This window comes from Nicotiana sylvestris, chromosome 7 (genome assembly GCF_000393655.2).
Source record: "Nicotiana sylvestris chromosome 7, ASM39365v2, whole genome shotgun sequence".
NCBI lineage: Eukaryota > Viridiplantae > Streptophyta > Magnoliopsida > Solanales > Solanaceae > Nicotiana > Nicotiana sylvestris.
The window spans coordinates 19,463,022-19,488,769 of NC_091063.1; the positions used below are offsets into that span (position 1 = coordinate 19,463,022).

A 25,748-nucleotide genomic window follows, 5' to 3' on the forward strand; every position below is an offset into this window, starting at 1 on the left:
GGTCCCATCGACCAACCGTCATGGCAAAGTTTGGAAAAACCAGAGGTTCTTTAGGGTCAGAAATGCAATCGATATTGAGGAAGCATCCAGTTGCAGTTGAAAGGGACAAGATCAAGTGGTTGAAATAATCAAGGCCACAAAACCAACCACCGTTTTAAACTGACAAATTGTTCTTTGTTTGAAAAAAAAGGAAATAGGTGCAATCCAAAGGCCACAAAACCAACCACCGTTTTAAACTGACAAATTGTTCTTTGTTTGAAAAAAAAGGAAATAGGTGCAATCCAAAAGTAACTTTGCAAGAAGCAGGTGCAACCAAAAAGAAACTGCGCAAGGGCTAGAAACAGCTTCGCAGCAATAACTTTAAAAAGGAAAGTCTTCTCCAAAATTCTTTTTCGCATTTACTCATCCTCTGAATTATATATAAATAAAAAAGAAATGATGATGAAAATTATTTTTTAAAAAACAAAACAAAACAAAACAAAAACAACAAAAAAAGAGAAAGAAAACAAAGAAAATTCAAAATCATGGTAGTATAGGGTTTCCAATCCCTAGCTGCATTTTTTCAACATAGGGTCTCCAATCCCTAGTTGATTTTATTTTAGACATAGGGTCTTCACTCCCTAGTCGCTTTTCCAACATAGGGTCTCCACTCCCTAGTTGATGCCAACATAGGGTCTCCACTCCCTAGTTGATGCCAGCATAACCTGATGCCAACATAGGGTCTCCATTCCCTTGTTGATGCCAACATAGGGCCTCCACTCCCTAGTTGATTCTAGCATAACTTGATGTCAACACAGGGTCTCCATTCTCTAGTTGATGCCAACATTGGGTCTTCATTCCCTAGTTGATGGCAACATAACCTGATGCCAACATAGGGTCTCCATTCCCTTGTTGATGCCAACATAGGGTCTCCACTCCCTAATTGAAACCAGCATAACCTGATAATTTTCCAACATAGGGTCTCCACTCCCTAGTTGATGTCAGCATAACTTGATGCCAACATAGGGTCTGCACTCCCTAGTTGATGCCAACATAGGGTCTTCACTCTCTAGTTGATGCCAGTATAATCTGATGATATTCCAACATAGGGTCTTCACTCCCTAGTTGATGCCAACATAACCTGATGCTAGCATAGGGTCTCCACTCCCTAGTTGATGCCAACATAAGGCCTCCACTCCCTAGTTGATGCCAGTATAACCTGATGATTTTCCAACATAGGGTCTTCACTCCCTAGTTGATGCCAGCATAACCTGATGCCAACATAGGGTTTCTACTCCCTAATTGATGCCAGCATAACCTGATGATTTTCTAACATAGGATCTCCACTCCCTAGTTGATTCCATCATAACCTGATGCCAACATAGGTTCTCCACTCCCTAGGTGATGCCAATATAAGGTCTCTACTCCCTAGTTGATGCCAGCATAACCTAATTCCAACATAGGGTCACCACTCCCTAGTTGATGCCAACATAGGGTCTCCACTCCCTAGTTGATGCCAGCATAACCTGATGCCAACATAACTTGATGCAAACATAGGGTCACCACTCCTTAGTTGATGCCAACATAGGGTCTTCACTCCCTAGTTGATGCCAGTATAACCTGATACCAACATAGGGTCACCACTCCCTAGTTGATGCCATCATAGGGTTCCCACTCCCTAGTTGATGCCAATGTAGGGTCTACATTCCCCAATTGATGATAACATAGGGTCTCCATCCCTAGTTGATGCCGGCATAGGGTCGCCACTCCCTAGTAGATGATTTTCCAATGTAGAGTCTCCAATCCCTAATGGATTTCATTTTTTTAGATATAGGGTCACCACTCTCTAGTCTCTTTTTCCACGATACACAATCTCGACCTTTTATTTGCTTTCAATAATAAAGTAGTATAGAGTTTTGTTACCAATAACTCACGAAATTTTTCTAGTGAAAACTGGGGCAGAAAAACTTTGTTTGTTTGTTTGTTTTGGTGCCTGAGCAGGTTTTACCTCGAGGCACGGGTTTGAGACAACCAAAAGAAGAAGTCTTAATCCAGAATAAAAGAAAAGAAAAAGAAGTGAACTCAAAGTGTAGAAGCGGAGAAAAGATGTGGATTACTTAAAACATGATTGAAGTCACAAGCTTTGAATGTCCCGCCTTGATCTGAAAATCTAAAGAAGAATGAACCAACCTTGCAGTTAACAAGCATCAAGATTCAGATCAGAATCTGCATAAAGAACCAGCCAAGACTCAAGATCAAGCTTCAGAAGATTTATAGATAGGAATCTTGTAACTCGTAGCTCATAGGCTTAGTTAGTTTAGTTTTTCGTTTTGATTTTGGTGTAATAAGGAGCTCAACAAGCAGAAACAGCAACAACAACAGTGAAATCACAGTTATTCGGTAGTCCCAGCTACCAAGACTTTCAGTACTACACTGACCCGATTTCTTTATAGCCAAGGATATGTAGGCAACCTCCGAAGCAAGGTTCGGTCAAACTTTTTTAAAATGCTTCCCATAGAATATTCAAACGGGCAACAATTGCTCGTGATTGCTCACTTTATCTTTGCCCGAAAACTCTTCATGTTTCCGAGCAAAGAGGGGCAGCTGTGAGCACCTAGTTTTTGCCCTGCATGGAAATAACTCGTAAAAATAGACCAAGAATAATTTTAATGGATTTTAGGAGTTTTTCTTAATTTAGGTGCATTTCATACATGTTTAATATTTTAAAATCATAAGAAAAATTACAAAAATTGTTACATTTTAGTTTCATGCCATCGTAGGTTTAATTTGTATTTTTAGAAATTAATTACTTATTAATTGTAGAACTAATACATAAAAATCACAACAAAAAAATATGTTAGTCATTTTACATGTATTTTTAGTTAAATAATTGGTTAAGTGATAGTTAACAGGCTAATTTTGTAAATTTAGTTTCAATTTAGATGTGTTATCTAAAGTGGTTGATTTAGCAATTAAAATAAGAGAAGGATTGGGTTGTTGCCATTACTAGAGCAGTGGCAAACCTTAACCTCTGAAACAAAGAATCAGTGACCCTACAACCCTCCTACTCAATGCCGATGCCAACCCCTTAACCAAAAAATCCAAAAACGGCGCATCTCACCATCCAAAATCTATCTCTGAATTCACATTTAGAAGTCAGATCTACAAAGAATTTCAACAAGCTTCAAGAAGAACAAGAAAAGAGTTAAAGAACCATGGTTTTTTTTAAAAAAAAATATATCAATTGTGAAAATTTGATTTGTTGGGTCAGTAGTCAGTGTTGCTGGAATTCTTCTTTTTTTTGGCTTTTGTTTGGCATTCTTATTGCCATTTCCATTTTCTCCTTTTACTAAAGTGGGTGTTTAAGTTTGTAATACAATATATTAAAATTCAATAATATGCTTGGCTTATATGGAATTCTTTTATTATACATTTTTGATAATTGAGTGTTGTTGAAATAAGCAGAATGTGGCTGAAACTATTGAAGTTGTATATGCTGTTTTTTTTCTTTTCGTCGAACCATGAATGTGTTTATGATAAATTTATATATTTTTGGCTTTTGTTTCATGGATAAGTTCATACGTTTTTTTTGGGCTTTTGTTTCATGGCTTATACGTTTTTTGGATTTTGTTTCATGAATAAATTTAATAATATGATGTCACGTGTAGAAATAGAAAAAATATTATTTCATTTATTAGATCTAAAAAGAAAAACAATAAATTGAAGTGTCTTGGGAAGAAAGGTGTGGGCTAGTTGCTAAACGATTTGGGCCGACCAAATGGGCCACTAGCATTAAAAATATTTGATATAAGCCTAGGATAAGAATAAGATTTAGACTGGATTAAGCTTCATTGCACCCTGGGCTTTTAGTTAAATGCTGGAATTTTTTGTAATATCAAACTTAAAAAGAAACAAATCATGAATATCTGTAGAAATGCCTTTAGGAGTGTCTTGAAATTATTATTGTGATTGTATACACGTTCGCGTGACATGATTATGATTCCCAAAAATAAACCAAAGTATGCGTTCGTGCAACTTTGGGCAAAACAATCTTGATAATTAATAAAGCGGGATTAATTGTGTACACATACGTGTGACATGATTCTTGACATGCCGAACGAAATGAGTACACGTACGCGTGACTCGTTTTAAGATAATTACGTAACTACGGATAATCAAGCAATTAAAAGCGGTAAAAAGGTAAAAGTACATAGGTTTTAAAATGAGTAATTAAATAATTTAATTAAGCCAGGTATGATTAAAGCGACCGTGCTAAAATCACGAGAACCCGGGAATGCCTAACACCTTCCCTCGGGTTAACAGAATTCCTTACCCGGTCTTCTAATTTCGGAGACTTTAAACGGAGTCAAATTTCCTCAATCGGGATTTAAAATAAACCGGTGACTTGGGACACCATATAATTATCCCAAGTGGCAACTCTGAAATTAAATAAATAATCTCATTTCGATTAATAGCACTTTAATTAGAAAAACTCTTTATCCCCTCGGGAAAAAGGAGGTGTGACAGAGATAAATTTGTTATAAAGTCTATATTTACCATCTTCGCTCAAAAATATGTGTATTCTGTGGTAAAACACTAGGCTTTCTGCTGCTCAACTTTCACTTGTCGACAATTTCGACACTTGGCCACAAAGTCTGCGATTTTGTTTTCACGTTGTTCCACCTAAAAATCTTCTCGAGGTCATGATATATCTTGGGGAATCTGGGTAGATAGAATACCTGGAATTATGGGCTTCTAACATGATCCTCCCTCTATAAGTCCATCTGTGTTTGGAACAAACAATCTGTCTTGGTACCTCAAAGTGCCATAATCTCCGCCTCATTCAAAAGCCATTGTCTTATGCTAGTGAATCCCCTCTTTCAGCTATAATAATTAGGGATCATGAAACTGTTGCTCCTTCACTATGACATGACCATATATGATGCTTGGATATAAAATTAGATTTGTACCTGACAATTTTGGAAAAACTCTTTCGGCTGTATCCTAGGGCAACTTGATGTAAACGGGAAAATAGAGCAAGCCATATACTATTTGAGCAAGAAGTTCACTAGTTATGAAGCCAAGTACACTTTGTTGGAAAGAACTTGTTGCGCCTAACTTGGGTCGCCCAGAAGCTTAGACATTACCTGTTGGCCTACACCACATATCTCATCACCACAATGGATCCTCTGAAGTACATATTTCAAAACCCAATGCCCACAGGAAGGTTGTCAAAGTGGCAAATCCTGCTCACTGAGTTTGACAATGTCTATGTCACCCGCACGGCGATGAAAGCTCAAGCCTTGGTGGATCACCCAGCTGAGAATCCGGTTGATGATGAATACCAACCCCTGAGTACTTACTTTCTGGACGAGGAAGTAAATTCAGTTGAAGTAATTCCAGAAGACACCAATGCTTGGAAAATGTTCTTTGACGGAGCTGTAAACACAAAAGGTGTCGCGATTAGGGCAATTTTGATTTTGCCCACTGGTCAGCACTATCCTGCCACAGCCCGGCTTCGGTTTTTCTGTACAAACAACACCGGTGAATATGAAGCTTGCATTATGGGTATGAATATGGCAGTTGACATGGATGTGGAAGAATTGTTAATTATGGGAGATTCTGACTTGATTATTTGGCAAGCTCAAGGTGAATGGGAAACTCGGGACATTAAGATTATCCCATACAAGCAACATATGGAAGATATTAGCAAACGATTCAAGTCTGTTGAATTCAGGTACATCTCTTGATTACACAATGAGTTAATTGATGCGCTAGCTACCTTGGCGGCAGTATTTTCATATCCGGGTAATGTCCATATTGACCCGTTGGAGATCCAAATTCGAGAAAGACATAGTTATTGCAATACAGTTGAAATAGAACCAGATGTCCAGCCATGGTATCATGATATCAAAAGGTTTTTGAAAATAAAGGAATATCCCAAGCAAGATAGTGGGGGACCAAAAGAGAACCATTAGAAGGCTCGACAGCAGCTTCTTCTTGAGCGGAGAAGTCTTGTAGAAAAGAACTCCAGATTTGAATCTTTTAAGGTACGTAGATGCCCAAGAGGTTTGAAAGATCATAAACGAGTGCATTCGGGAGTATGTGGGCCCCACATGAATGGATATGTCCTTGCAAAGAAAATCCTTCTGGTAGGTTATTAATGGATGACCATGGAAAAGGATTGCTTCAGTTTTGTCCGCAAGTGCCATCAGTGTAAGGTACACGGTGACCTGATTCATGCACTGCCTTCAGAGTTACATCATATGTCAGCACCTTGGCCATTTGTTGCCTGGGGTATAGATGTTATTGGGACAATCGAGACGAAATCTTTGAATAGGCACAGATTCATCCTGGTTGCCATTGATTATTTCACAATATGGGTTGAAGCAGTCACTTTCATAGCCATCACTAAGAAAGAGGTGGTAGAATTCGTGCATTCCAACATCATTTTTCATTTTGGTATTCCCAAAACTATCATTACAAACAATGCTGCAAATTTGAATAGCCATTTGATGAGGGAGGTATGCAAAAAATTTAAGATTACGCATTGTAACTCTACCCCTTATCGGCCCAAAGCTAATGGCACTGTTGAATCTACAAACAAGAATATCAAGAAGATCCTCAGGAAAATCAAAGTTCTAGACAATGGCATAAAAAGTTGCCTTTTGCATTATTGGGATATCACACAATTGTGCGCACATCAGTTGGGGCCACGCCCTATTTATTGGTTTACGATACTGAAGCCATAATAACTGTAGAAGTTGAAATTCCCTCTCATTGAATCATTGTTGAAGCCGAGATTAAGGATGATGAATGGGTCAAGACCCAGTTAGAACAATTAACTATGATTAATGAAAAATGGATGGCCGCAGTTTGCCATGGGCAGTTGTATCAACAAAGAATGGCCCGTGCTTACGACAAGAAAGTGCAGCCTAGAAACTTTGAAGTGGGGAAACTCGTTCTGAGACGTATTATACCACATCATGAGGAAGCAAAAGGAAAATGTTCTCCAAATTGGAAAGGTCCGTACATTGTAAGAAAACTGTTGCTGAAAGGAGCATTGTATCTGGGAGACATCGAAGGAAATGATCCCGAAACAGCTGTCAATGCAGATGCGGTCAAAAGGTATTATGTTTGACCCTTTTACGCGATTTTAATGCTCTCTGATTGGGATGACGAAGGCTTTCATTCTTGCTACCCAAACACTATCAACCAATTACAAACCCTTTGAGTCGGTTACTCTTCTTTGATCACCCTCTTTGGAACCTGAATGTGCTTTAAAAAAATATGAAAAATGAAAGAAGAAAAAAAGCAAAACAAAACAAAAGAAAAACAAAAAATAAAAGTTTCCTTGAACTACGTTCGACTTGATTTCGAAAGGATACGTAGACAGCCTCTCTTTGGGGTTCAGTCGCACGAAACAAAAATTCAAATTTCCCCAAAAGTGAAACTGGGGTAGATGTTATAATGTTTCGGCAATAGTTTTGCTTGAAAAGTTCCAAAGTTGTAATTTAATCCAAATTATTTTTACCCAAATCCATTTCAATCCCTTCCGATCAATCGGCGAGAATGTTTAAGAATTGGAAGATACAATCGTTTGGATCGATACAACAAAATAAGAGATATAAAATGAGAGAGTCTTATCGGTGAAAACCTTTATGGGCACCGTAAGGCGATAGTAAGCAGAGAAATTGAAAATGAGAGAGTCTTGATAGTGATAACTCATAAAGAGCACTATCAGGCGATGGTGAGAAGAGAAATGAGAGAGTACAGCTGGTGAAAACCCGCAAAGGGCGCCACTGATCGAAAAGGGGATCCTCACATCTATCGGCATCGACAAAGTCCTGGCAAGGTTTCTCAGTTTTAAGGTATGAGTTATGATGAATTTATGAGAGTTGGATGGTTTACACTGATCAGGCATCTAATCCAAGAGGCATGTCATGTTCATTAAAGTCTGCATACACTCCAAATAAGTCCTTCTTTCTTTTCCCCGAAAGGGATACCTCTCATTTAAATTCATTTGTCCATTCCATTGCTTGTTTTCTATGAATCCCTTTCGGTCTAATTCTGTTCTGAAACTAAAACAAAGAAAGGAAGGCAAGATTGGTTTACAGGGTTTTTGTTTGACACAAGCTAATATTCAAGAAGGCACCCAGCCTCGGCAGGTACATCGAGTCGACTTCGACTGGTCATAATGGTTGATGCTTCGAAATCAAAACTCTTGGAAGGAGATAATCAAATTGAAGTGCCTATAAAGGCAAATAAAGTTGAAAAGATTGAGTCCCACGTGGCCAACCGTCTTGGCAAAGGTTTGAAAAGCCAAGATACCCCAAATGCTTTGAAATTGAAGTTGGAAGAAAGAAGCCAGAAATAAAAGGCCTATGAAGGCTAAATAAAGTTGGAAAAGATTAAATCCTACGCGACTAGCATTTGCGACAAAGTTTGAGGATCCAAAAGTTCCCCAATGCTCCGAAGTTTAAAAAAAGAAAAAAAAGAGAAGAAAAAAAAGCCAAGTCAGAAGGGAAAGGCCTATAAAGGCAAAATAAAGTTGAAAAGGTTGGGTCCCATCGACCAACCGTCATGGCAAAGTCTGGAAAAACCAGAGGTTATTTAGGGTCAGAAATGCAATCGATATTGAGGAAGCATCCAGTTGCAGTTGAAAGGGACAAGATCAAGTGGTTGAAATAATCAAGGCCACAAAACCAACCACCGTTTTAAACTGACAAATTGTTCTTTGTTTGAAAAAAAAGGAAATAGGTGCAATTCAAAGGCCACAAAACCAACCACCGTTTTAAACTGACAAATTGTTCTTTGTTTGAAAAAAAAGGAAATAGGTGCAATCCAAAAGTAACCTTGCAAGAAGCAGGTGCAACCAAAAAGAAACTGCGCAAGGGCTAAAAACAGCTTCGCAGCAATAACTTTAAAAAGGAAAGTCTTCTCCAAAATTCTTTTTCGCATTTACTCATCCTCTGATTTTATATATAAATAAAAAAGAAATGATGATGAAAATGATTTTTTCAAAAACAAAACAAAACAAAACAAAAACAACAAAAAAAGAGAAAGAAAACAAAGAAAATTCAAAATCATGGTAGTATAGGGTTTCCAATCCCTAGCTGCATTTTTTCAACATAGGGTCTCCAATACCTAGTTGATTTTATTTTAGACATAGAGTCTTCACTCCCTAGTCGCTTTTCCAACATAGGGTCTCCACTCCCTAGTTGATGCCAACATAGGGTCTCCACTCCCTAGTTGATGCCAGCATAACCTGATGCCAACATAGGGTCTCCATTCCCTAGTTGATGCTAACATAGAGCCTTCACTCCCTAGTTGATTCTAGCATAACTTGATGTCAACACAGGGTCTCCATTCTCTAGTTGATGCCAACATTGGGTCTTCATTCCCTAGTTGATGGCAACATAACCTGATGCCAACATAGGGTCTCCATTCCCTTGTTGATGCCAACATAGGGTCTCCACTCCCTAATTGAAACCAGCATAACCTGATAATTTTCCAACATAGGGTCTCCACTCCCTAGTTGATGTCAGCATAACTTGATGCCAACATAGGGTCTGCACTCCCTAGTTGATGCCAACATAGGGTCTTCACTCTCTAGTTGATGCCAGTATAATCTGATGATATTCCAACATAGGGTCTTCACTCCCTAGTTGATGCCAACATAACCTGATGCTAGCATAGGGTCTCCACTCCCTAGTTGATGCCAACATAAGGCCTCTACTCCCTAGTTGATGCCAGTATAACCTGATGATTTTCCAACATAGGGTCTTCACTCCCTAGTTGATGCCAGCATAACCTGATGCCAACATAGGGTTTCTACTCCCTAATTTATGTCAGCATAACCTGATGATTTTCTAACATAGGGTCTCCACTCCCTAGTTGATTCCATCATAACCTGATGCCAACATAGGTTCTCCACTCCCTAGGTGATGCCAATATAAGGTCTCCACTCCCTAGTTGATGCCAGCATAACCTAATTCCAACATAGGGTCACCACTCCCTAGTTGATGCCAACATAGGGTCTCCACTCCCTAGTTGATGCCAGCATAACCTGATGCCAACATAACTTGATGCAAACATAGGGTCACCACTCCTTAGTTGATGCCAACATAGGGTCTTCACTCCCTAGTTGATGCCAGTATAACCTGATACCAACATAGGGTCACCACTCCCTAGTTGATGCCATCATAGGGTTCCCACTCCCTAGTTGATGCCAATGTAGGGTCTACATTCCCCAATTGATGATAACATAGGGTCTCCATCCCTAGTTGATGCCGGCATAGGGTCTCCACTCCCTAGTAGATGATTTTCCAATGTAGAGTCTCCAATCCCCAATGGATTTTATTTTTTTAGATATAGGGTCACCACTCTCTAGTCTCTTTTTCCACGATACACAATCTCGACCTTTTATTTGCTTTCAATAATAAAGTAGTATAGAGTTTTGTTACCAATAACTCACGAAATTTTTCTAGTGAAAACTGGGGCAGAAAAACTTTGTTTGTTTGTTTGTTTTGGTGCCTGAGCAGGTTTTACCTCGAGGCACGGGTTTGAGACAACCAAAAGAAGAAGTCTTAATCCAGAATAAAAGAAAAGAAAAAGAAGTGAACTCAAAGTATAAAAGCGGAGAAAAGATGTGGATTACTTAAAACATGATTGAAGTCACAAGCTTTGAATGTCCCGCCTTGATCTGAAAATCTAAAGAAGAATGAACCAACCTTGCAGTTAACAAGCATCAAGATTCAGATCAGAATCTGCATAAAGAACCAGCCAAGACTCAAGATCAAGCTTCAGAAGATTTATAGATAGGAATCTTGTAACTCGTAGCTCATAGGCTTAGTTAGTTTAGTTTTTCATTTTGATTTTGGTGTAATAAGGAGCTCAACAAGCAGAAACAGCAACAACAACAACAGTGAAATCACAGTTATTCGGTAGTCCCAGCTACCAAGACTTTCAGTACTACACTGACCCGATTTCTTTATAGCCAAGGATATGTAGGCAACCTCCGAAGCAAGGTTCGGTCAAACTTTTTTAAAATGCTTCCCATAGAATATTCAAACGGGCAACAATTGCTCGTGATTGCTCACTTTATCTTTGCCCGAAAACTCTTCATGTTTCCGAGCAAAGAGGGGCAGCTGTGAGCACCTAGTTTTTGCCCTGCATGGAAATAACTCGTAAAAATAGACCAAGAATAATTTTAATGGATTTTAGGAGTTTTTCTTAATTTAGGTGCATTTCATACATGTTTAATATTTTAAAATCATAAGAAAAATTACAAAAATTATTACATTTTAGTTTCATGCCATCGTAGGTTTAATTTGTATTTTTAGAAATTAATTACTTATTAATTGTAGAACTAATACATAAAAATCACAACAAAAAAATATGTTAGTCATTTTACATGTATTTTTAGTTAAATAATTGGTTAAGTGATAGTTAACAGGCTAATTTTGTAAATTTAGTTTCAATTTAGATGTGTTATCTAAAGTGGTTGATTTAGCAATTAAAATAAGAGAAGGATTGGGTTGTTGCCATTACTAGAGCAGTGGCAAACCTTAACCTCTGAAACAAAGAATCAGTGACCCTACAACCCTCCTACTCAATGCCGATGCCAACCCCTTAACCAAAAAATCCAAAAACGGCGCATCTCACCATCCAAAATCTATCTCTGAATTCACATTTAGAAGTCAGATCTACAAAGAATTTCAACAAGCTTCAAGAAGAACAAGAAAAGAGTTAAAGAACCATGGTTTTTTTTAAAAAAAAATATATCAATTGTGAAAATTTGATTTGTTGGGTCAGTAGTCAGTGTTGCTGGAATTCTTCTTTTTTTTGGCTTTTGTTTGGCATTCTTATTGCCATTTCCATTTTCTCCTTTTACTAAAGTGGGTGTTTAAGTTTGTAATACAATATATTAAAATTCAATAATATGCTTGGCTTATATGGAATTCTTTTATTATACATTTTTGATAATTGAGTGTTGTGGAAATAAGCAGAATGTGGCTGAAACTATTGAAGTTGTATATGCTGTTTTTTTTCTTTTCGTCGAACCATGAATGTGTTTATGATAAATTTATATATTTTTGGCTTTTGTTTCATGGATAAGTTCATACGTTTTTTTTGGGCTTTTGTTTCATGGCTTATACGTTTTTTGGATTTTGTTTCATGAATAAATTTAATAATATGATGTCACGTGTAGAAATAGAAAAAATATTATTTCATTTATTAGATCTAAAAAGAAAAACAATAAATTGAAGTGTCTTGGGAAGAAAGGTGTGGGCTAGTTGCTAAACGATTTGGGCCGACCAAATGGGCCACTAGCATTAAAAATATTTGATATAAGCCTAGGATAAGAATAAGATTTAGACTGGATTAAGCTTCATTGCACCCTGGGCTTTTAGTTAAATGCTGGAATTTTTTGTAATATCAAACTTAAAAAGAAACAAATCATGAATATCTGTAGAAATGCCTTTAGGAGTGTCTTGAAATTATTATTGTGATTGTATACACGTTCGCGTGACATGATTATGATTCCCAAAAATAAATCAAAGTATGCGTTCGTGCAACTTTGGGCAAAACAATCTTGATAATTAATAAAGCGGGATTAATTGTGTACACATACGTGTGACATGATTCTTGACATGCCGAACGAAATGAGTACACGTACGCGTGACTCGTTTTAAGATAATTACGTAACTACGGATAATCAAGCAATTAAAAGCGGTAAAAAGGTAAAAGTACATAGGTTTTAAAATGAGTAATTAAATAATTTAATTAAGCCAGGTATGATTAAAGCGACCGTGCTAAAATCACGAGAACCCGGGAATGCCTAACACCTTCCCTCGGGTTAACAGAATTCCTTACCCGGTCTTCTAATTTCGGAGACTTTAAACGGAGTCAAATTTCCTCAATCGGGATTTAAAATAAACCGGTGACTTGGGACACCATATAATTATCCCAAGTGGCAACTCTGAAATTAAATAAATAATCTCATTTCGATTAATAGCACTTTAATTAGAAAAACTCTTTATCCCCTCGGGAAAAAGGAGGTGTGACAGAGATAAATTTGTTATAAAGTCTATATTTACCATCTTCGCTCAAAAATATGTGTATTCTGTGGTAAAACACTAGGCTTTCTGCTGCTCAACTTTCACTTGTCGACAATTTCGACACTTGGCCACAAAGTCTGCGATTTTGTTTTCACGTTGTTCCACCTAAAAATCTTCTCGAGGTCATGATATATCTTGGGGAATCTGGGTAGATAGAATACCTGGAATTATGGGCTTCTAACATGATCCTCCCTCTATAAGTCCATCTGTGTTTGGAACAAACAATCCGTCTTGGTACCTCAAAGTGCCATAATCTCCGCCTCATTCAAAAGCCATCGTCTTATGCTAGTGAATCCCCTCTTTCAGCTATAATAATTAGGGATCATGAAACTGTTGCTCCTTCACTATGACATGACCATATATGATGCTTGGATATAAAATTAGATTTAAGTTGCGGAAAAACCGACTAAGGATTTGCCTTGTAATGAAGCTTTTTGAGAAATACATTTCGTGTTTCATATGAGGTCTTTTGAGATATATTATATACCAAATTTAAGGTCTTGAAATGTAGTTTTCAATGCTCTTAACCATTTGTTCATACGACATCCGGATAAAAAGATATAAGCATTGGAAGAAGGGTCAATGCTAGGGTGCCAAGCTAGCACCTCTTTGACTTTTCAAAATTGGATATATATATATATATATATATATATATATATATATATCTTATATCATCTCTTTCTTCATTGTTCCACAGAACACGACCAAAATAAGATCATAAACTTACCCTTAAGCTCTCTACAAGGGTTTCAAAGAAGATTAACATCCAGGGTACAAAATCAAGAAGCGATAACATTAGAACGATCCCTACGACATAAGTATCATTATACTGCCTCTCTTTTTCTTTGTAGTTTGAGTTTTGAAAGGTACTTCATAGTTAAGAAAATGTCTACTTTCTGTATTTAAGATTTTTAATATCAAGGAAGGTTGATAAATTCGTTTTCTAATAGTTAGAACTCACGGGACGGTGATCAGAAGTCGTAAGTTCGATTTATTCCACTTTTAGTGGACTATTTTGGAGTCCACTCGTGTTGGCCTCTTGTGTTGCTGATTTATGGAGTTTGGAAGGATAAATGGCGTGGAGAAATGCCACATATAGTAGGGTAATGGGTTGGTCGCTCATCGTTGTAGTTTCGGGCTACTTGATAACTTGTTGATTGGGTGTGTTATGGTATATTTAGGTTTTTTGTTGTATTAAAGGTCCCAAATTGTAGTTAGGTTGTTTTTGAGTTTCTGGCTGTATTGTGTTGTTGTCTCGCCTATAGTAGGCTTTAGAGAGCAGTAAAATATGGGGAAATGCTACCCATTTTATTTTAGAATCAAGTTATCGTTTGTGATACGTGATATACTAGCGCCATCTACGTTGTACATGTATTTCTTTGTTATAGTGTTGGCACGCTAGTTGTCATAAGCTTGTTGTTGAGTTGCATTGACGACTTGAGGTATGTTAAAGCTATCCCTTATTTTCTTTTGGTATGATCCATATGTTACAAACGAAATGAGCAAACACAGAACTTTCACAAATGACTTTATTCTTAGAAGTACTAGAGGTGCTTATGTTCTTGATTACCCATATGTCCTATAATCATATCGTCTATTCATGGGTCTTAGAAAATACGCAAGTTGATAAAGTTTATTTGTGATATTAACCGAAGGCATATTGATCTTATGACATTCCGAGAGATCTTATTAACTTACTTCATTATGCATTGCATTTATTCATACATGTATATTGAACCATGACTAGATGACGTTATATATGCGTATATTATATGTATATGGGGTATGGGGAAAGGTTACGCGTTATATACGCACCACCACCTGATCAGCTAGTATACATTGATGATTTTGCCCACTAAGAACGAGATGATATGATGGGACGCCCTCAGAGGTTTGATGATGTTATGTACATATATACCTATGCATGATATGATATTTATACGCATATGCATGACATTATAATATTTCATGATTCACAGAGCTACTCAGACTTACAGGTTGAGTTTTTTACTCCATGTTTCTTTCATGTCTTTATATATTGCTTACATGCCTTACACACTCGGTACTTTATTTATATGGACGTCCCTTTTGCCTAAGAATGCTGCATTTCATGCCCGAAGGTCTCGATAGAGGTTGACAGTCCTCTTAGTAGGCTATTAGCTCAGCGGAAGGTGTTAGTGCACTCCACTTGCTCCAGAATTGCCTATTTGGTCAGTATGATTTGGACATGTATTAATTGGTATGGCGGGAACCTGCCCCGACCTTTATGATGTTTATGTACTCATAAAGGTTTGTAGATAGATGTCATGTATATGGATACTTGTGTGGCCTTGTCGGTCTATGTTTTGAATTTATAAATGATCATGTTGACCTTATAAGTTTGTATGTCACATGTATAATTTTCTATATAATGTTGGGTCATCCTATGTACAGTATTCCCTTATGTTTTATTTTGATTATCTTATGACGGCCCTTTTGGTCCATTTACCCATGATGGTATGATAAGAAAGATATGTTACGTTGGTACTCGATTTAGTAAGGCACCAGGTGCCCGTCGCGGCCCATCGTTTTGGGTCGTGACAGAAGGATAGTGAACTATTATGCAATTGCTAATGGGTATGGCTTGAAGATTGAAAAAATAGATCTTACTAGGGCTCAATATGTTTGTGATGTTGGATGCCCTCTATCTCGGATAAAAAGACTAATGAGTTTAGTATCAAAAACTTGAAAGCAGTCCATAATTGTGATCCTTGTTATAAAAACCCAAGGGCTAATGCTAAGACATTAGCACAATATTTAAGACTAAACTACAAAACAATCCCGAGTACACTATTAAGGATTTGAGAGGGGAATAAAAGATTGATTTTAAGCTTAATATGATAAAATCAAAACTTAAAAGGGCTAAGGTGATGACCCTTGAGAAGTTAGATAGGAGTTTCTAGGATGAATATAACAAGCTTGAAGCCTATGGTCAAGAACTAAGACAGTCTATTCCTGGGAGTGATGTTGCAATCAACATATCAAAGGATGTTTTGGAAGAAGGAAAAATAAGGTTCTTGAGATTGTACATATGTTTCCAAGCTTTGAAGCTAGGATTCAAAAGTGGATTGAGAACACTTATTGGTTTGGATGGTACTTTCTTAAAGGTAAAATGCAAGGATCAACTATTGGTGGCCATGGGACAGGATTCTATGAATCAGTTCTATGCACTTGCTTGGGCAGTGGTTGACAAGAAAACAAGCCGGACCTGAAGTTGGTTTGTTGAGCTTTTGAAGATGTCTTTGGACCTAAAATGGGGCTGGAGTGACATTTATATTAGGCATGCAAAAGGTACCAAATTTCACTTCTAAAATTTCAATTATGTTTTTTCTGTTTTGGTTGTTATAATTTTGTTTTTTCTTTTTATCAATGCCTTTTGATTTCTTTAGATTTTGGTTGATCTAATTCTTTTTTTGTCAACATCACAGGGATTATTGGATGTTATGAGCACTGTACTTCCTGATGCTCATCACAGGTATTGTGCTAGACACATTGAATTCAACTAGTTAAAAAAATAGAGGAGTGGGGAAATGAGGAAGTTGATGTAATGACATGCTTGGAATACTCATGAAGAAGAGTTTAAAGATCAATTGCTGAAGCTTGGGGGGATGTCAAAGGATATTGCAAGGAACTTGATCAACTATCCACCAAAAGCATGGTGTAGAGCCTACTTTGATACACAGTATAAAAATCTAATAGTGGATAACAACTTTACTGAGTCCTTTAATGCATGGATTCTAGATTCTAGACATATGCCAATTATCAAGATATGGGAGGCAATAAGGATCAAGGTAATGGAAAGGTTTGCAGATTATGAAGGCAAAGCTATGAGCTGGAATGCAAATATCAGTCCACCATGTATGAAACTATACAATGACTATAGAGCAATATCACATGCTTGCACTTTAAACTTTAATGGAGACTATGGCTTTGAAATCACATAAGGTAAAGACAATATACTGTGAATCTTGAGAAGAAGAGATGTACTTGTAGGTTGTGGGATTTATCTGGGATATCTTGTCCCCATGTTATGAGGCATTGATGTATGAGAAGATTGAACCAGTGACACAAATACACTGGTTGTATAGTATGGAGGCTTATTTGCTGATATACAAGTACAAAATTCAGCCTATTAAAGGGGTACAAGTCTGGAAAGTTCTGCCTAGTCAGGCCATGGAGCCACCTGAAATTGTCAAGATGGTTGGAAGACCCAAAGTAAAGAGGAACAGGGTTGTTGATGAAGCTTTGAAGAGGAAAGGTGAGTGGAGCAGTTCAATGAAGGGGATTATAATGACATGCAGTAAGTGTGGTGATGAAAATCATAATGCAAGAGGATGTTATAAGGTAAAGATTTATATAGTACTATTTTTTGTTGTTTATGAAGTACTGACTATTGTAAGAGGATGTACTGAATATTGTCTTTGGTTGGCAAGGTAATGGTGCTGGACTTTGTTAAAAAAAGAGGAAAGACTTGGACAATACCCCCACATTGACATCTTCAGAAGATGAAACACAAATGCTTGGATACAGTTCAATGTTCAGTAAAGAATTCTTTGAAACTGAAGTGGGAGCACAACAGTCTCAACAGTCAGTCTTTAACACACAAGCTAGAACACAAGAGTGCAATAGTTATGGATCTGATATTGGAGATGACGAAGACCCTAAAATTAGGCCGATGGTTATATATGAGACTGACACGAGACTAGCCATGAGGAAGGTACACATGAATCCAACCAGTACAAGAAGGATTCAATTTATTGGAGATGAAACAGGTGCAACAACACCAACGAACCTGCCTTATTCACCAACAAAGGCTACTTGGAATGAAAAACTAGCAATTATATCAAGCCAGCTTCAAGCAGAAGTAAGAAAAAAGAAGTACAAGATGAAGGCAAGGAAGGGCCAGGGGGAACCAGCAAATAAATGAAAGAAGTATTTTGTTGAAAGCTACTCTTATTGAAACACAAGAGTATAAGCTACTGTTGAAAGCTACTATGGGTTAAGTTTTTGTAATGTTCAATTATGCCGCTAGAATGTTGAATATAGTGGTATTTAAAGGTTAAACCAGTTGACTAGTTGACTTTTTGTTGTTACATTTAGTTTAACCTTGAAATACCAATTAGATTTTAGTATTATGTATTTTGAAGACAGTTGATGTGAGATATCTTATTTAAATGTCAGTTATGATTTATTTGGTTTAGCTTCTATTTCATGTGTCAGCAATGATCAGTTATGATCTGTTTGGTTTAGCTTCTATTTCTGTATGATCAGTTTGGTTTAGCTTCTACTTTTGTATTTAGCTATGATCAGTTAAGATCGGTTTGGTTTAGCTTCTACTTCGTATGATTAGTTATTTTTTGCTATGATTAGTTAAGATCAGTTTGGTTTACTTTCTACTTCGTATGATCAGTTTGGTTCAAATGTCAGAGATGTATTAATATTGGATTGTTATATGTTTATATATTGGACTGTTATATGTTGTAGTGAGGCTTCAAAATTAGTTACTGAAGACTAGTTCAAAATGAACATGTCCTAAAGAGGACTATCTTAGAACTAACAAAGCAATGCTCATAACATGGACTATTACTAGCACAACAAAACTAAAGATTGAATCCATTTATGAGGAGAAAATTCTTCTTTTGTTACATGAAGTCAAAATTACATAGCACAAAAATATACCTAACAAAAGACCAAATTATAGAATTCTAAGTAATGATCATAACATGGATCATTTCACAGCCCATGCTGCCATGAACACAATAAGGCAAGCAAACAATAAAATCAACAAAATCAACTGCCTAAATACATTTCCCCTTAACTCTACAATCTTCGAGGTATCCTCAACAGCAGACGCTTCAAGTGCATCCAATCTTTCCCTTAACTCTGTTATCATTTCAATATCAATAACAACAAAAGCTTCAAAATCAGTTATCTTCTTCATCAACCTATTTCTTTCAATTTTAAAAGCTTTCAATTTTATCCTTTGACTGCTAATGACGATTATAGCTCGCGGAAAAAGTTCAACATTGTCCAATTCCCAATACCCATAACCTTATTTTTGTCAAACAATTGCATAATAAAATCACTGATTATGTCCCAATAAAACATTACACCATAAAAAAATAGAATGCATAATGTAAATTATAATTACTTCGAGCAATGGACACTTGTAAAAACGTCTCCCATAATTCATAGGAGTCGTCGTCGTAAAATGATTAGCTACAAATTCACAACGACACTTCCTCTTTGAGTCAATTGAGTCGCTCGACCCGGCAGACATTTTGAAGAGTTAACACGAAAAAGGTACTACGAAGATGAATAGTAATTGAACAATAGACCTAAACCCTATTAAGAATTTCATAATGATAATGGAGAAATTGAATTTTAGACTTTGTATAGGGTTGTTGATTGGGGGTGTTCATCGAACTAGGGTTTAGTTTTGGGTTATGTGGTTGGATTTTATCAGGTTGTGCTTGGTTAATTATACATAACCAGGGTTAAAAGAAATGTAGGGTCAAATAAAGAAGATCCAGTAATATAAAGACACGTGGCAAATGTGGGGTCGGAAAATTAATTCTTATTATTTAAAAACTACAAATTGGAACAGTTAGTGGATAGTGGCATAAATAGGCCAAAAGTATAACATTACTGGCATGGAAATAGAGTCATTTTAACGGATGGCATAGATAAGCCATTTCTGTTAGTTGAGTGGCATTTTTAGACCTTTTCTGTAAAATAAATGTTTTCAATAAAAATATTTAGGGAAAAGATCCCCTTTAGGCCGCAGTTAAAATTATTTATATTTGATAGTTGCAAAAACGTACAAAATTTATATACTATATACAAGAAAAATATATAGTATAAAAAGCTTTATTCTCTCTCCTGATTCTTGGATGATTTTGTGCCCTTCACCGGCGACTGCCCTACTATGGCCTCCACGGCCAGTGGTTGTGCTTGCCCCCCAACCTTCCCCCACCATCGCCCAACCATCCACGATTACAAACAACAACCCCCAACCCATGGATTATTCAAAACTTCTAAAACCTACCACCATTAATGCCCCCATGCAAACCCTAGCTACGCTACCGTTGAAACCCGTTGAGTTCCTGCATAGAGAACCAGTTGTGAAGTGGAAGAAGCAATAAGTGAAACAATCCATCGTACAACAAGGGCTTTAACTTGCAGTTCTTGGAAAATTTTCATATGGAAAGCCTGTTATAGGTGAATTACGTAAAGTGATTCCAATTCAATGTGAGATTAAGGGTCATTGCTCAGTTGGCTTGATTGAAGATAATCGTGTGTTGATTAGATTATCATTATTGGAGGATTATATTCATCTTCTTTCAAATTCATCCTTTCACTTAAAGGCTCAATCAGACATATGGCAGATGCATTGTACAAAATGAAATCCATGGTGGACACCTGATGAAGAGACTCCAATTACCATATCTTGGATTAGCTTTCCAGAACTTCCTCCAAATTTCTTTGGTAAGGAATGTGTATTTTCATTAGATAGTGCAGTTGGTAACCCATTACATGTAGACCTAGCAACTCAAAATGGGACTAGACCTAGTTGTGCTAAGGTGAAGGTAGAAGTTAATTTGTTAGGTAATTTCCCTAAACGTATTAAGATTGTTGAAGAAGTTGATGAATCTGGGCCAGAAGAGTTTTAATGGATTATGATAAAGTATGATTATATGCCTAAATATTGCAAGTCTTGCAAGAAACAAAGGCATAGTGAGGTAGAATGTTGGGTAATTCATCCTGAGTTACATAAGAGATTTGATGAAGATGTTGAGGATCAAGGCAAGGAGAAGACAGTTGTGCTAAGTACTGAAGCAATTGGTACAGCTGCAAATTCAACAAAGGTTCTGTCAAGTGGAAAGGTGGTTGGTAAGCCTGCTACTAATCATGCCAAGCAGGAATGGATACAAGCAAGGAAGAATAAATACCAACGCGATAATAGGGGTCACATTGTTGATAACAAACAAGGTAAGGAAGATGGCAAGGGTAAAGGGAAGGCCAAACTTGAGGAAGTAGCAACCAAGAACAAGTTTAATGCATTAGAGGTTGAGGAAGTTCATCAACCTACTATACAAATTACTGAAGACAAAGGTGAGGATCATAGCAATGGTAAGAAGAAGGAACATGGAAAAAAACAATCAAAGAAGGGATATGAGAAGGAAAAAGAAGGCAATACCAGAGCTTCAAGCCCTAATCCTAAGGCTTCTAAGGTTAGGGTTGGGAAGGATGCTAATACTAAACCAGGGGGAGAAGGTAATAAACAAGAACTTAAGCGTGTGAAGAAGGAAACAGTTGAGAAAGTGTTGGAAGATCAGCATAATGGGAACTTAGCTAAGGCTAATCCTATTGTTCCCAGTGATCAAAGTATTGATGAAAAGGCTAATAAGGAATCCATAATTGAATGGGTTCATAGAAGGTTTGGAACTAGCAAAGAGGAGCTAAGGCAACTCAATGTGATTACAAACCAATTATGTCAAGATATGCCATCTCAAATATTTGCAGACTCTGGGCAGCTTGAGAACCTTGATGAGATAAACTCAACAAAGGTTGTAGGGAGGGACTCAATTGAGGTAGAGGATGATCAAATAGGCACGGCAAAGACAACAGGATACAAAGTGAGGGATAGTAGCCCACCTAGCGATAGGCTGGTGACGCCAGGCCTAAAGCCAGGCTCCCCAAGCGTTAGGCTGGCGACGCCAGGCCTAAAGCCAGGTACCCCAGGAGTTAGGCTAGCGACGCCAGGCCTGGCACCAGGGTCACCTGATGAAGCATCGATAGTAAACCTTATCCCTAGTGCAACTGGTAAGATTTTGGCCTATGTAGATGATGTTCGGGTGTATGCATTGGAGAACAAACTTGATGATAATGTGAAGGTTATGGATGATATAGTAGGATTAGAGTATAGCAATGAAAAGAATGATGAGCAGGCAATTGTTCCAAGAGCATTTGGGGAAATAGAGGAAGTGCCTATAGAATATGGCACTGATCAAATTATGCAGGTGCATCTTAATATTCCACTGAAGACTCCACTACAATATTTACATGATTTAGTTACACACAATGTGGTACCAATTGATGAAAACTTAATGAGATAAAATCCTATAGAGGATGAGGGAGATGATGAATCAACAGCAGAAAACTTCAAACAGGTGGCTAAGGATGGAGATCTATCACCTACAGCTAGTGCTAAGGAAGAATCAGAATAAGATCCACAACAACCTTCAAGAATTATGCCTATGAGGGCAGCTTCTCTATCTAAATGATAATCAAAACATTAATATAGAATATAAGGTCTGTGAATACACATCAGGCCTTTCTTAGGGTGATCAACATGAATAGGAAGCATAACTTTTGTGTAGTTGCATTGATGGAACCTTTTCAAAAGAAGAGATTCACTGATAGATATAGAAGAAGGTTGAATATGGAGATGACTTATGCAAATATTAATGGGCAAATATGGTTGTTCTTTAATGCAGTGGTGGAATGGGAATTAGTGGAGGATACTGAGCAATATGTGACTGTGAGAGTGCATCACCATGACATGGGGCAGCATATGATGATGATATTTGTTTATGCAAAATGTTCAGTAATTGAGAGGTTGGAATTGTGGGATAACTTGTATTACTTAGCAAGTTATATGAAATTGTCATGGTTGGTATGAGGGGATTTCAATGTGATATTACATAAAGATGAGAAAATAGGAGGACTACTGGTACACCCGCCTAAATATGAGGATTTTGCATTTTGTATAAATTCTTGTAGTTTGTTTGAGCAAGGATACAAAGGAAGTCCATTTATATGGTGGAATGGGAGATCCAATGCTGCGTGTATATTCAAAATATTGGATAGGATCTTTGTGAATTTGCCATTTCAGAACATATTGCCAACTATTGAAGTTGAGCATCTAATCAGAATTGGATCAGATCATGCACCATTGTTGATAACATATAGGGAGCAGACCACCAATTCTGTCAAGCTTTTCAGGTTCTTGAACTTTTGGACTAAATATGCTACATTTATGGATGTGGTGAGGCGGAATTGGGAAGTTGATTTCATAGGGGATCCGTTTTTGATGTTCAAGCAGAAGCTCAAGAGGGTGAAGGCAGCACTGTCAAAATGGAGTAGGGAAACATTTGGTGATATCTTCAAGCAGTTGGCTATTTTTGAGGACATTGTTAGGGTGAAAGAGATGTTGTTTGAAGAAGAGCCTACAATTGAGAACATGATTGTGCTTCAAAAGGCACAATCTGAATTGAAGAAATACTTGAGTATTGAGGAGCAGTATTGGAAACAAAAAGCTGGGATGACTTGGTTTGCTGAAGGAGATATGAATATAAGTTTTTTTCACAATCATGTCAATGGCAAAAGAAAGAAATTACAACTGAAGAGGATCAAAAGTGAAAGTGGGGTATGGATTGAAGACCAGGAGCAATTGGCTACAGCTGCAGTGGACTTTTATCAAGAACAGTTCACAAATGAAGGTGATACATCTGACTTTTCCTTGCTCAATAAAGTACCTTTGATGGTCACTATAGAATAGAATTTGGAACTTAGCAGATTGCCAACAATTGAAGAGGTAAGGACAGCAGTTTTTGAGCTTAGTGGGGAGAGTGCTAGTGGTCCAGATGGATTCATTGGCCTGTTTTATCAAACATGTTGGGATGTTATTGGTGCTGATATACACAACATGGTGCTAACACTGCCTAAATCCATCACTCACACCAATCTAGTGTTGCTGCCTTAAAAACCTAGAGTAGAGACCTTTCTAACTTAAGACCTATTAGCTTGAGCAACTTCATTAACAAGGTCTTGTCTAGAGTGTTACATGATAGATTGGAATTTTTTTTTTGCTTTCTCTAATATCTCCTAATCAATCCGGATTTGTGAAGGGTAGAAGTATATTTGAGAATATCTTATTGACTCAAGAAATTGTCGTTGACATAAGGTTAAGGAGAAAGCCAGCTAATATGGTGATCAAGCTTGATATGGCTAAGGCCTATGATAAGGTTTCATAGAAATATTTATTGCTTGTACTAAGGAAGATGGGATTTTCTGAGCACTTCATCAACATGGTGTGGAACTTGGTGTCAAATAACTGGTATTCAATATTGGTGAATGGGCAGTCCTCAGGGTTCTTTAAGTCTTCAAGGGGTGTGAAGCAAGGGGATCCTCTATCACCAGCATTATTCATTCTGTCAGCTGAGGTACTTTTCAGGTATTTGAATAAGCTATTTGAAGATAAGTCATTTGTGGGATTGGAATGCCTAAGTGGTCTGATCCTTTAAACCACTTGACATATGCTGATGATATTATAATCTTTGCTTCTGCTCATCCTCCATCCTTGAGCAAGATTATGGCAGTGTTGGGGAACTATGAGAAGATACCAGGCCAGATGATCAACAAAGATAAGAGTTCATACTACATGTATTCAAAGATTCTTAATGGATTGTGTCAGTCGGTTGGAGCTATTACAGGATTTGCAAAAGGTAAATTATCTTTTCACATATCTAGGGTGTCCTATTTTTTACACTAAAAGGAGGAAGAAATATTATAAGGATCTTAAAAAGAAAGTAAAGGCTAAATTGCATTCATGGAAAGGAAAGTTGTTGTCATTTGGAGGAAAGGCAACACTCATTACTAGTGTGTTGCAAAGTATGTCGGTCCACATGTTATCAGTCCTGCATCTACCAAAAAATGTCTTGGAGCATCTTCATAAGATTTTTGCTAGGTTCTTTTGGAGCACAAAGGAAGAAGGGAGAAGCAGACATTGGGCCTCATGGAAAAATCTTTTCCTTCCTAAAGAGGAAGGGGGCCTAGGTTTTAAGTCCTTACATGATGTGTCGAGGGCATTGTTTGCTAAACTATGGTGGAGGTTTAGGACCACAAAATCTTTGTGGTCTAATTTCATGTGGAATAAGTATTGCAAGAAGGAGATACCAACGATGGTGTAGTTTAGAAGGGGGTCTAATGTTTGGAGACAAATGTTGAATGCTAGGGAAGAAGTAGAACATGAGATCCTATGGGAATTGAAGAGTGGAACAACTAATATTTGGCATGAAAATTGGACGGGATTGGGTGAACTTTATCATGTATTACCTGAAGACTTTCCAATCAATAAAGATCTTCAGGATGTGGCAAAACTACGGCAAGGTGAAACATGGGATGATCAGCTGCTAGATCAAACCTTCAATGAGGAAATTATAGAACATAAAGGCTAAATGTGCATTATGAAGGCTGAGAGGGATACGGGGATAGGCCATACTGGATGTCAACTTCTTCAAGCAAGTTCAATATTAGCAGTGCTTGGCAAATATTAAAGCATAGGGTTGATCCTAATAAGGAATTCAAGTTAACGTGGATTAAAGGCTTACCATTTAAGATATCCTTCTTCTTGTGGAGATTGTGGAGGAAGAAAATAGCCACTAATGACATGTGGAGGAGGCAGGGGCAAATGGTGATGTCTAGGTATTGGTGTTGTCAGCAGCCCCAGGAAGAATCTATTGAGCATATATTTATCACAAGTTCTACTGCCTCTAAATTATGGAACTTATTCATGGAGGCTGCTGGAATTACTGTGCCATT

General features: G+C 37.3%; 3 protein-coding genes across 3 annotated transcripts; all 3 read left to right on the plus strand.

The window, feature by feature from the left end:
• Nucleotides 1-5,159: 5,159 nt before the first annotated feature.
• Nucleotides 5,160-5,729, plus strand: LOC138872811 (uncharacterized). The gene has a single exon (XM_070151229.1). It carries the CDS (start codon nucleotides 5,160-5,162, stop codon nucleotides 5,727-5,729), a length of 570 nt encoding a protein of 189 aa, XP_070007330.1.
• A 423-nt stretch (nucleotides 5,730-6,152) lies between these two features.
• Nucleotides 6,153-16,648, plus strand: LOC138872812 (uncharacterized). The gene is made up of 5 exons (XM_070151230.1): nucleotides 6,153-6,639; nucleotides 6,777-7,107; nucleotides 8,072-8,147; nucleotides 16,061-16,249; nucleotides 16,571-16,648. The coding sequence occupies exons 1-5, from the start codon at nucleotides 6,153-6,155 to the stop codon at nucleotides 16,646-16,648; spliced, it is 1,161 nt and encodes a 386-aa protein (XP_070007331.1).
• A 5,849-nt stretch (nucleotides 16,649-22,497) lies between these two features.
• Nucleotides 22,498-25,117, plus strand: LOC138872813 (uncharacterized). The gene is made up of 7 exons (XM_070151231.1): nucleotides 22,498-22,817; nucleotides 22,929-23,633; nucleotides 23,724-23,856; nucleotides 24,056-24,172; nucleotides 24,290-24,370; nucleotides 24,436-24,652; nucleotides 24,765-25,117. Exons 1-7 carry the CDS (start codon nucleotides 22,498-22,500, stop codon nucleotides 25,115-25,117), a joined length of 1,926 nt encoding a protein of 641 aa, XP_070007332.1.
• The last annotated feature ends 631 nt before the right edge of the window (nucleotides 25,118-25,748 follow it).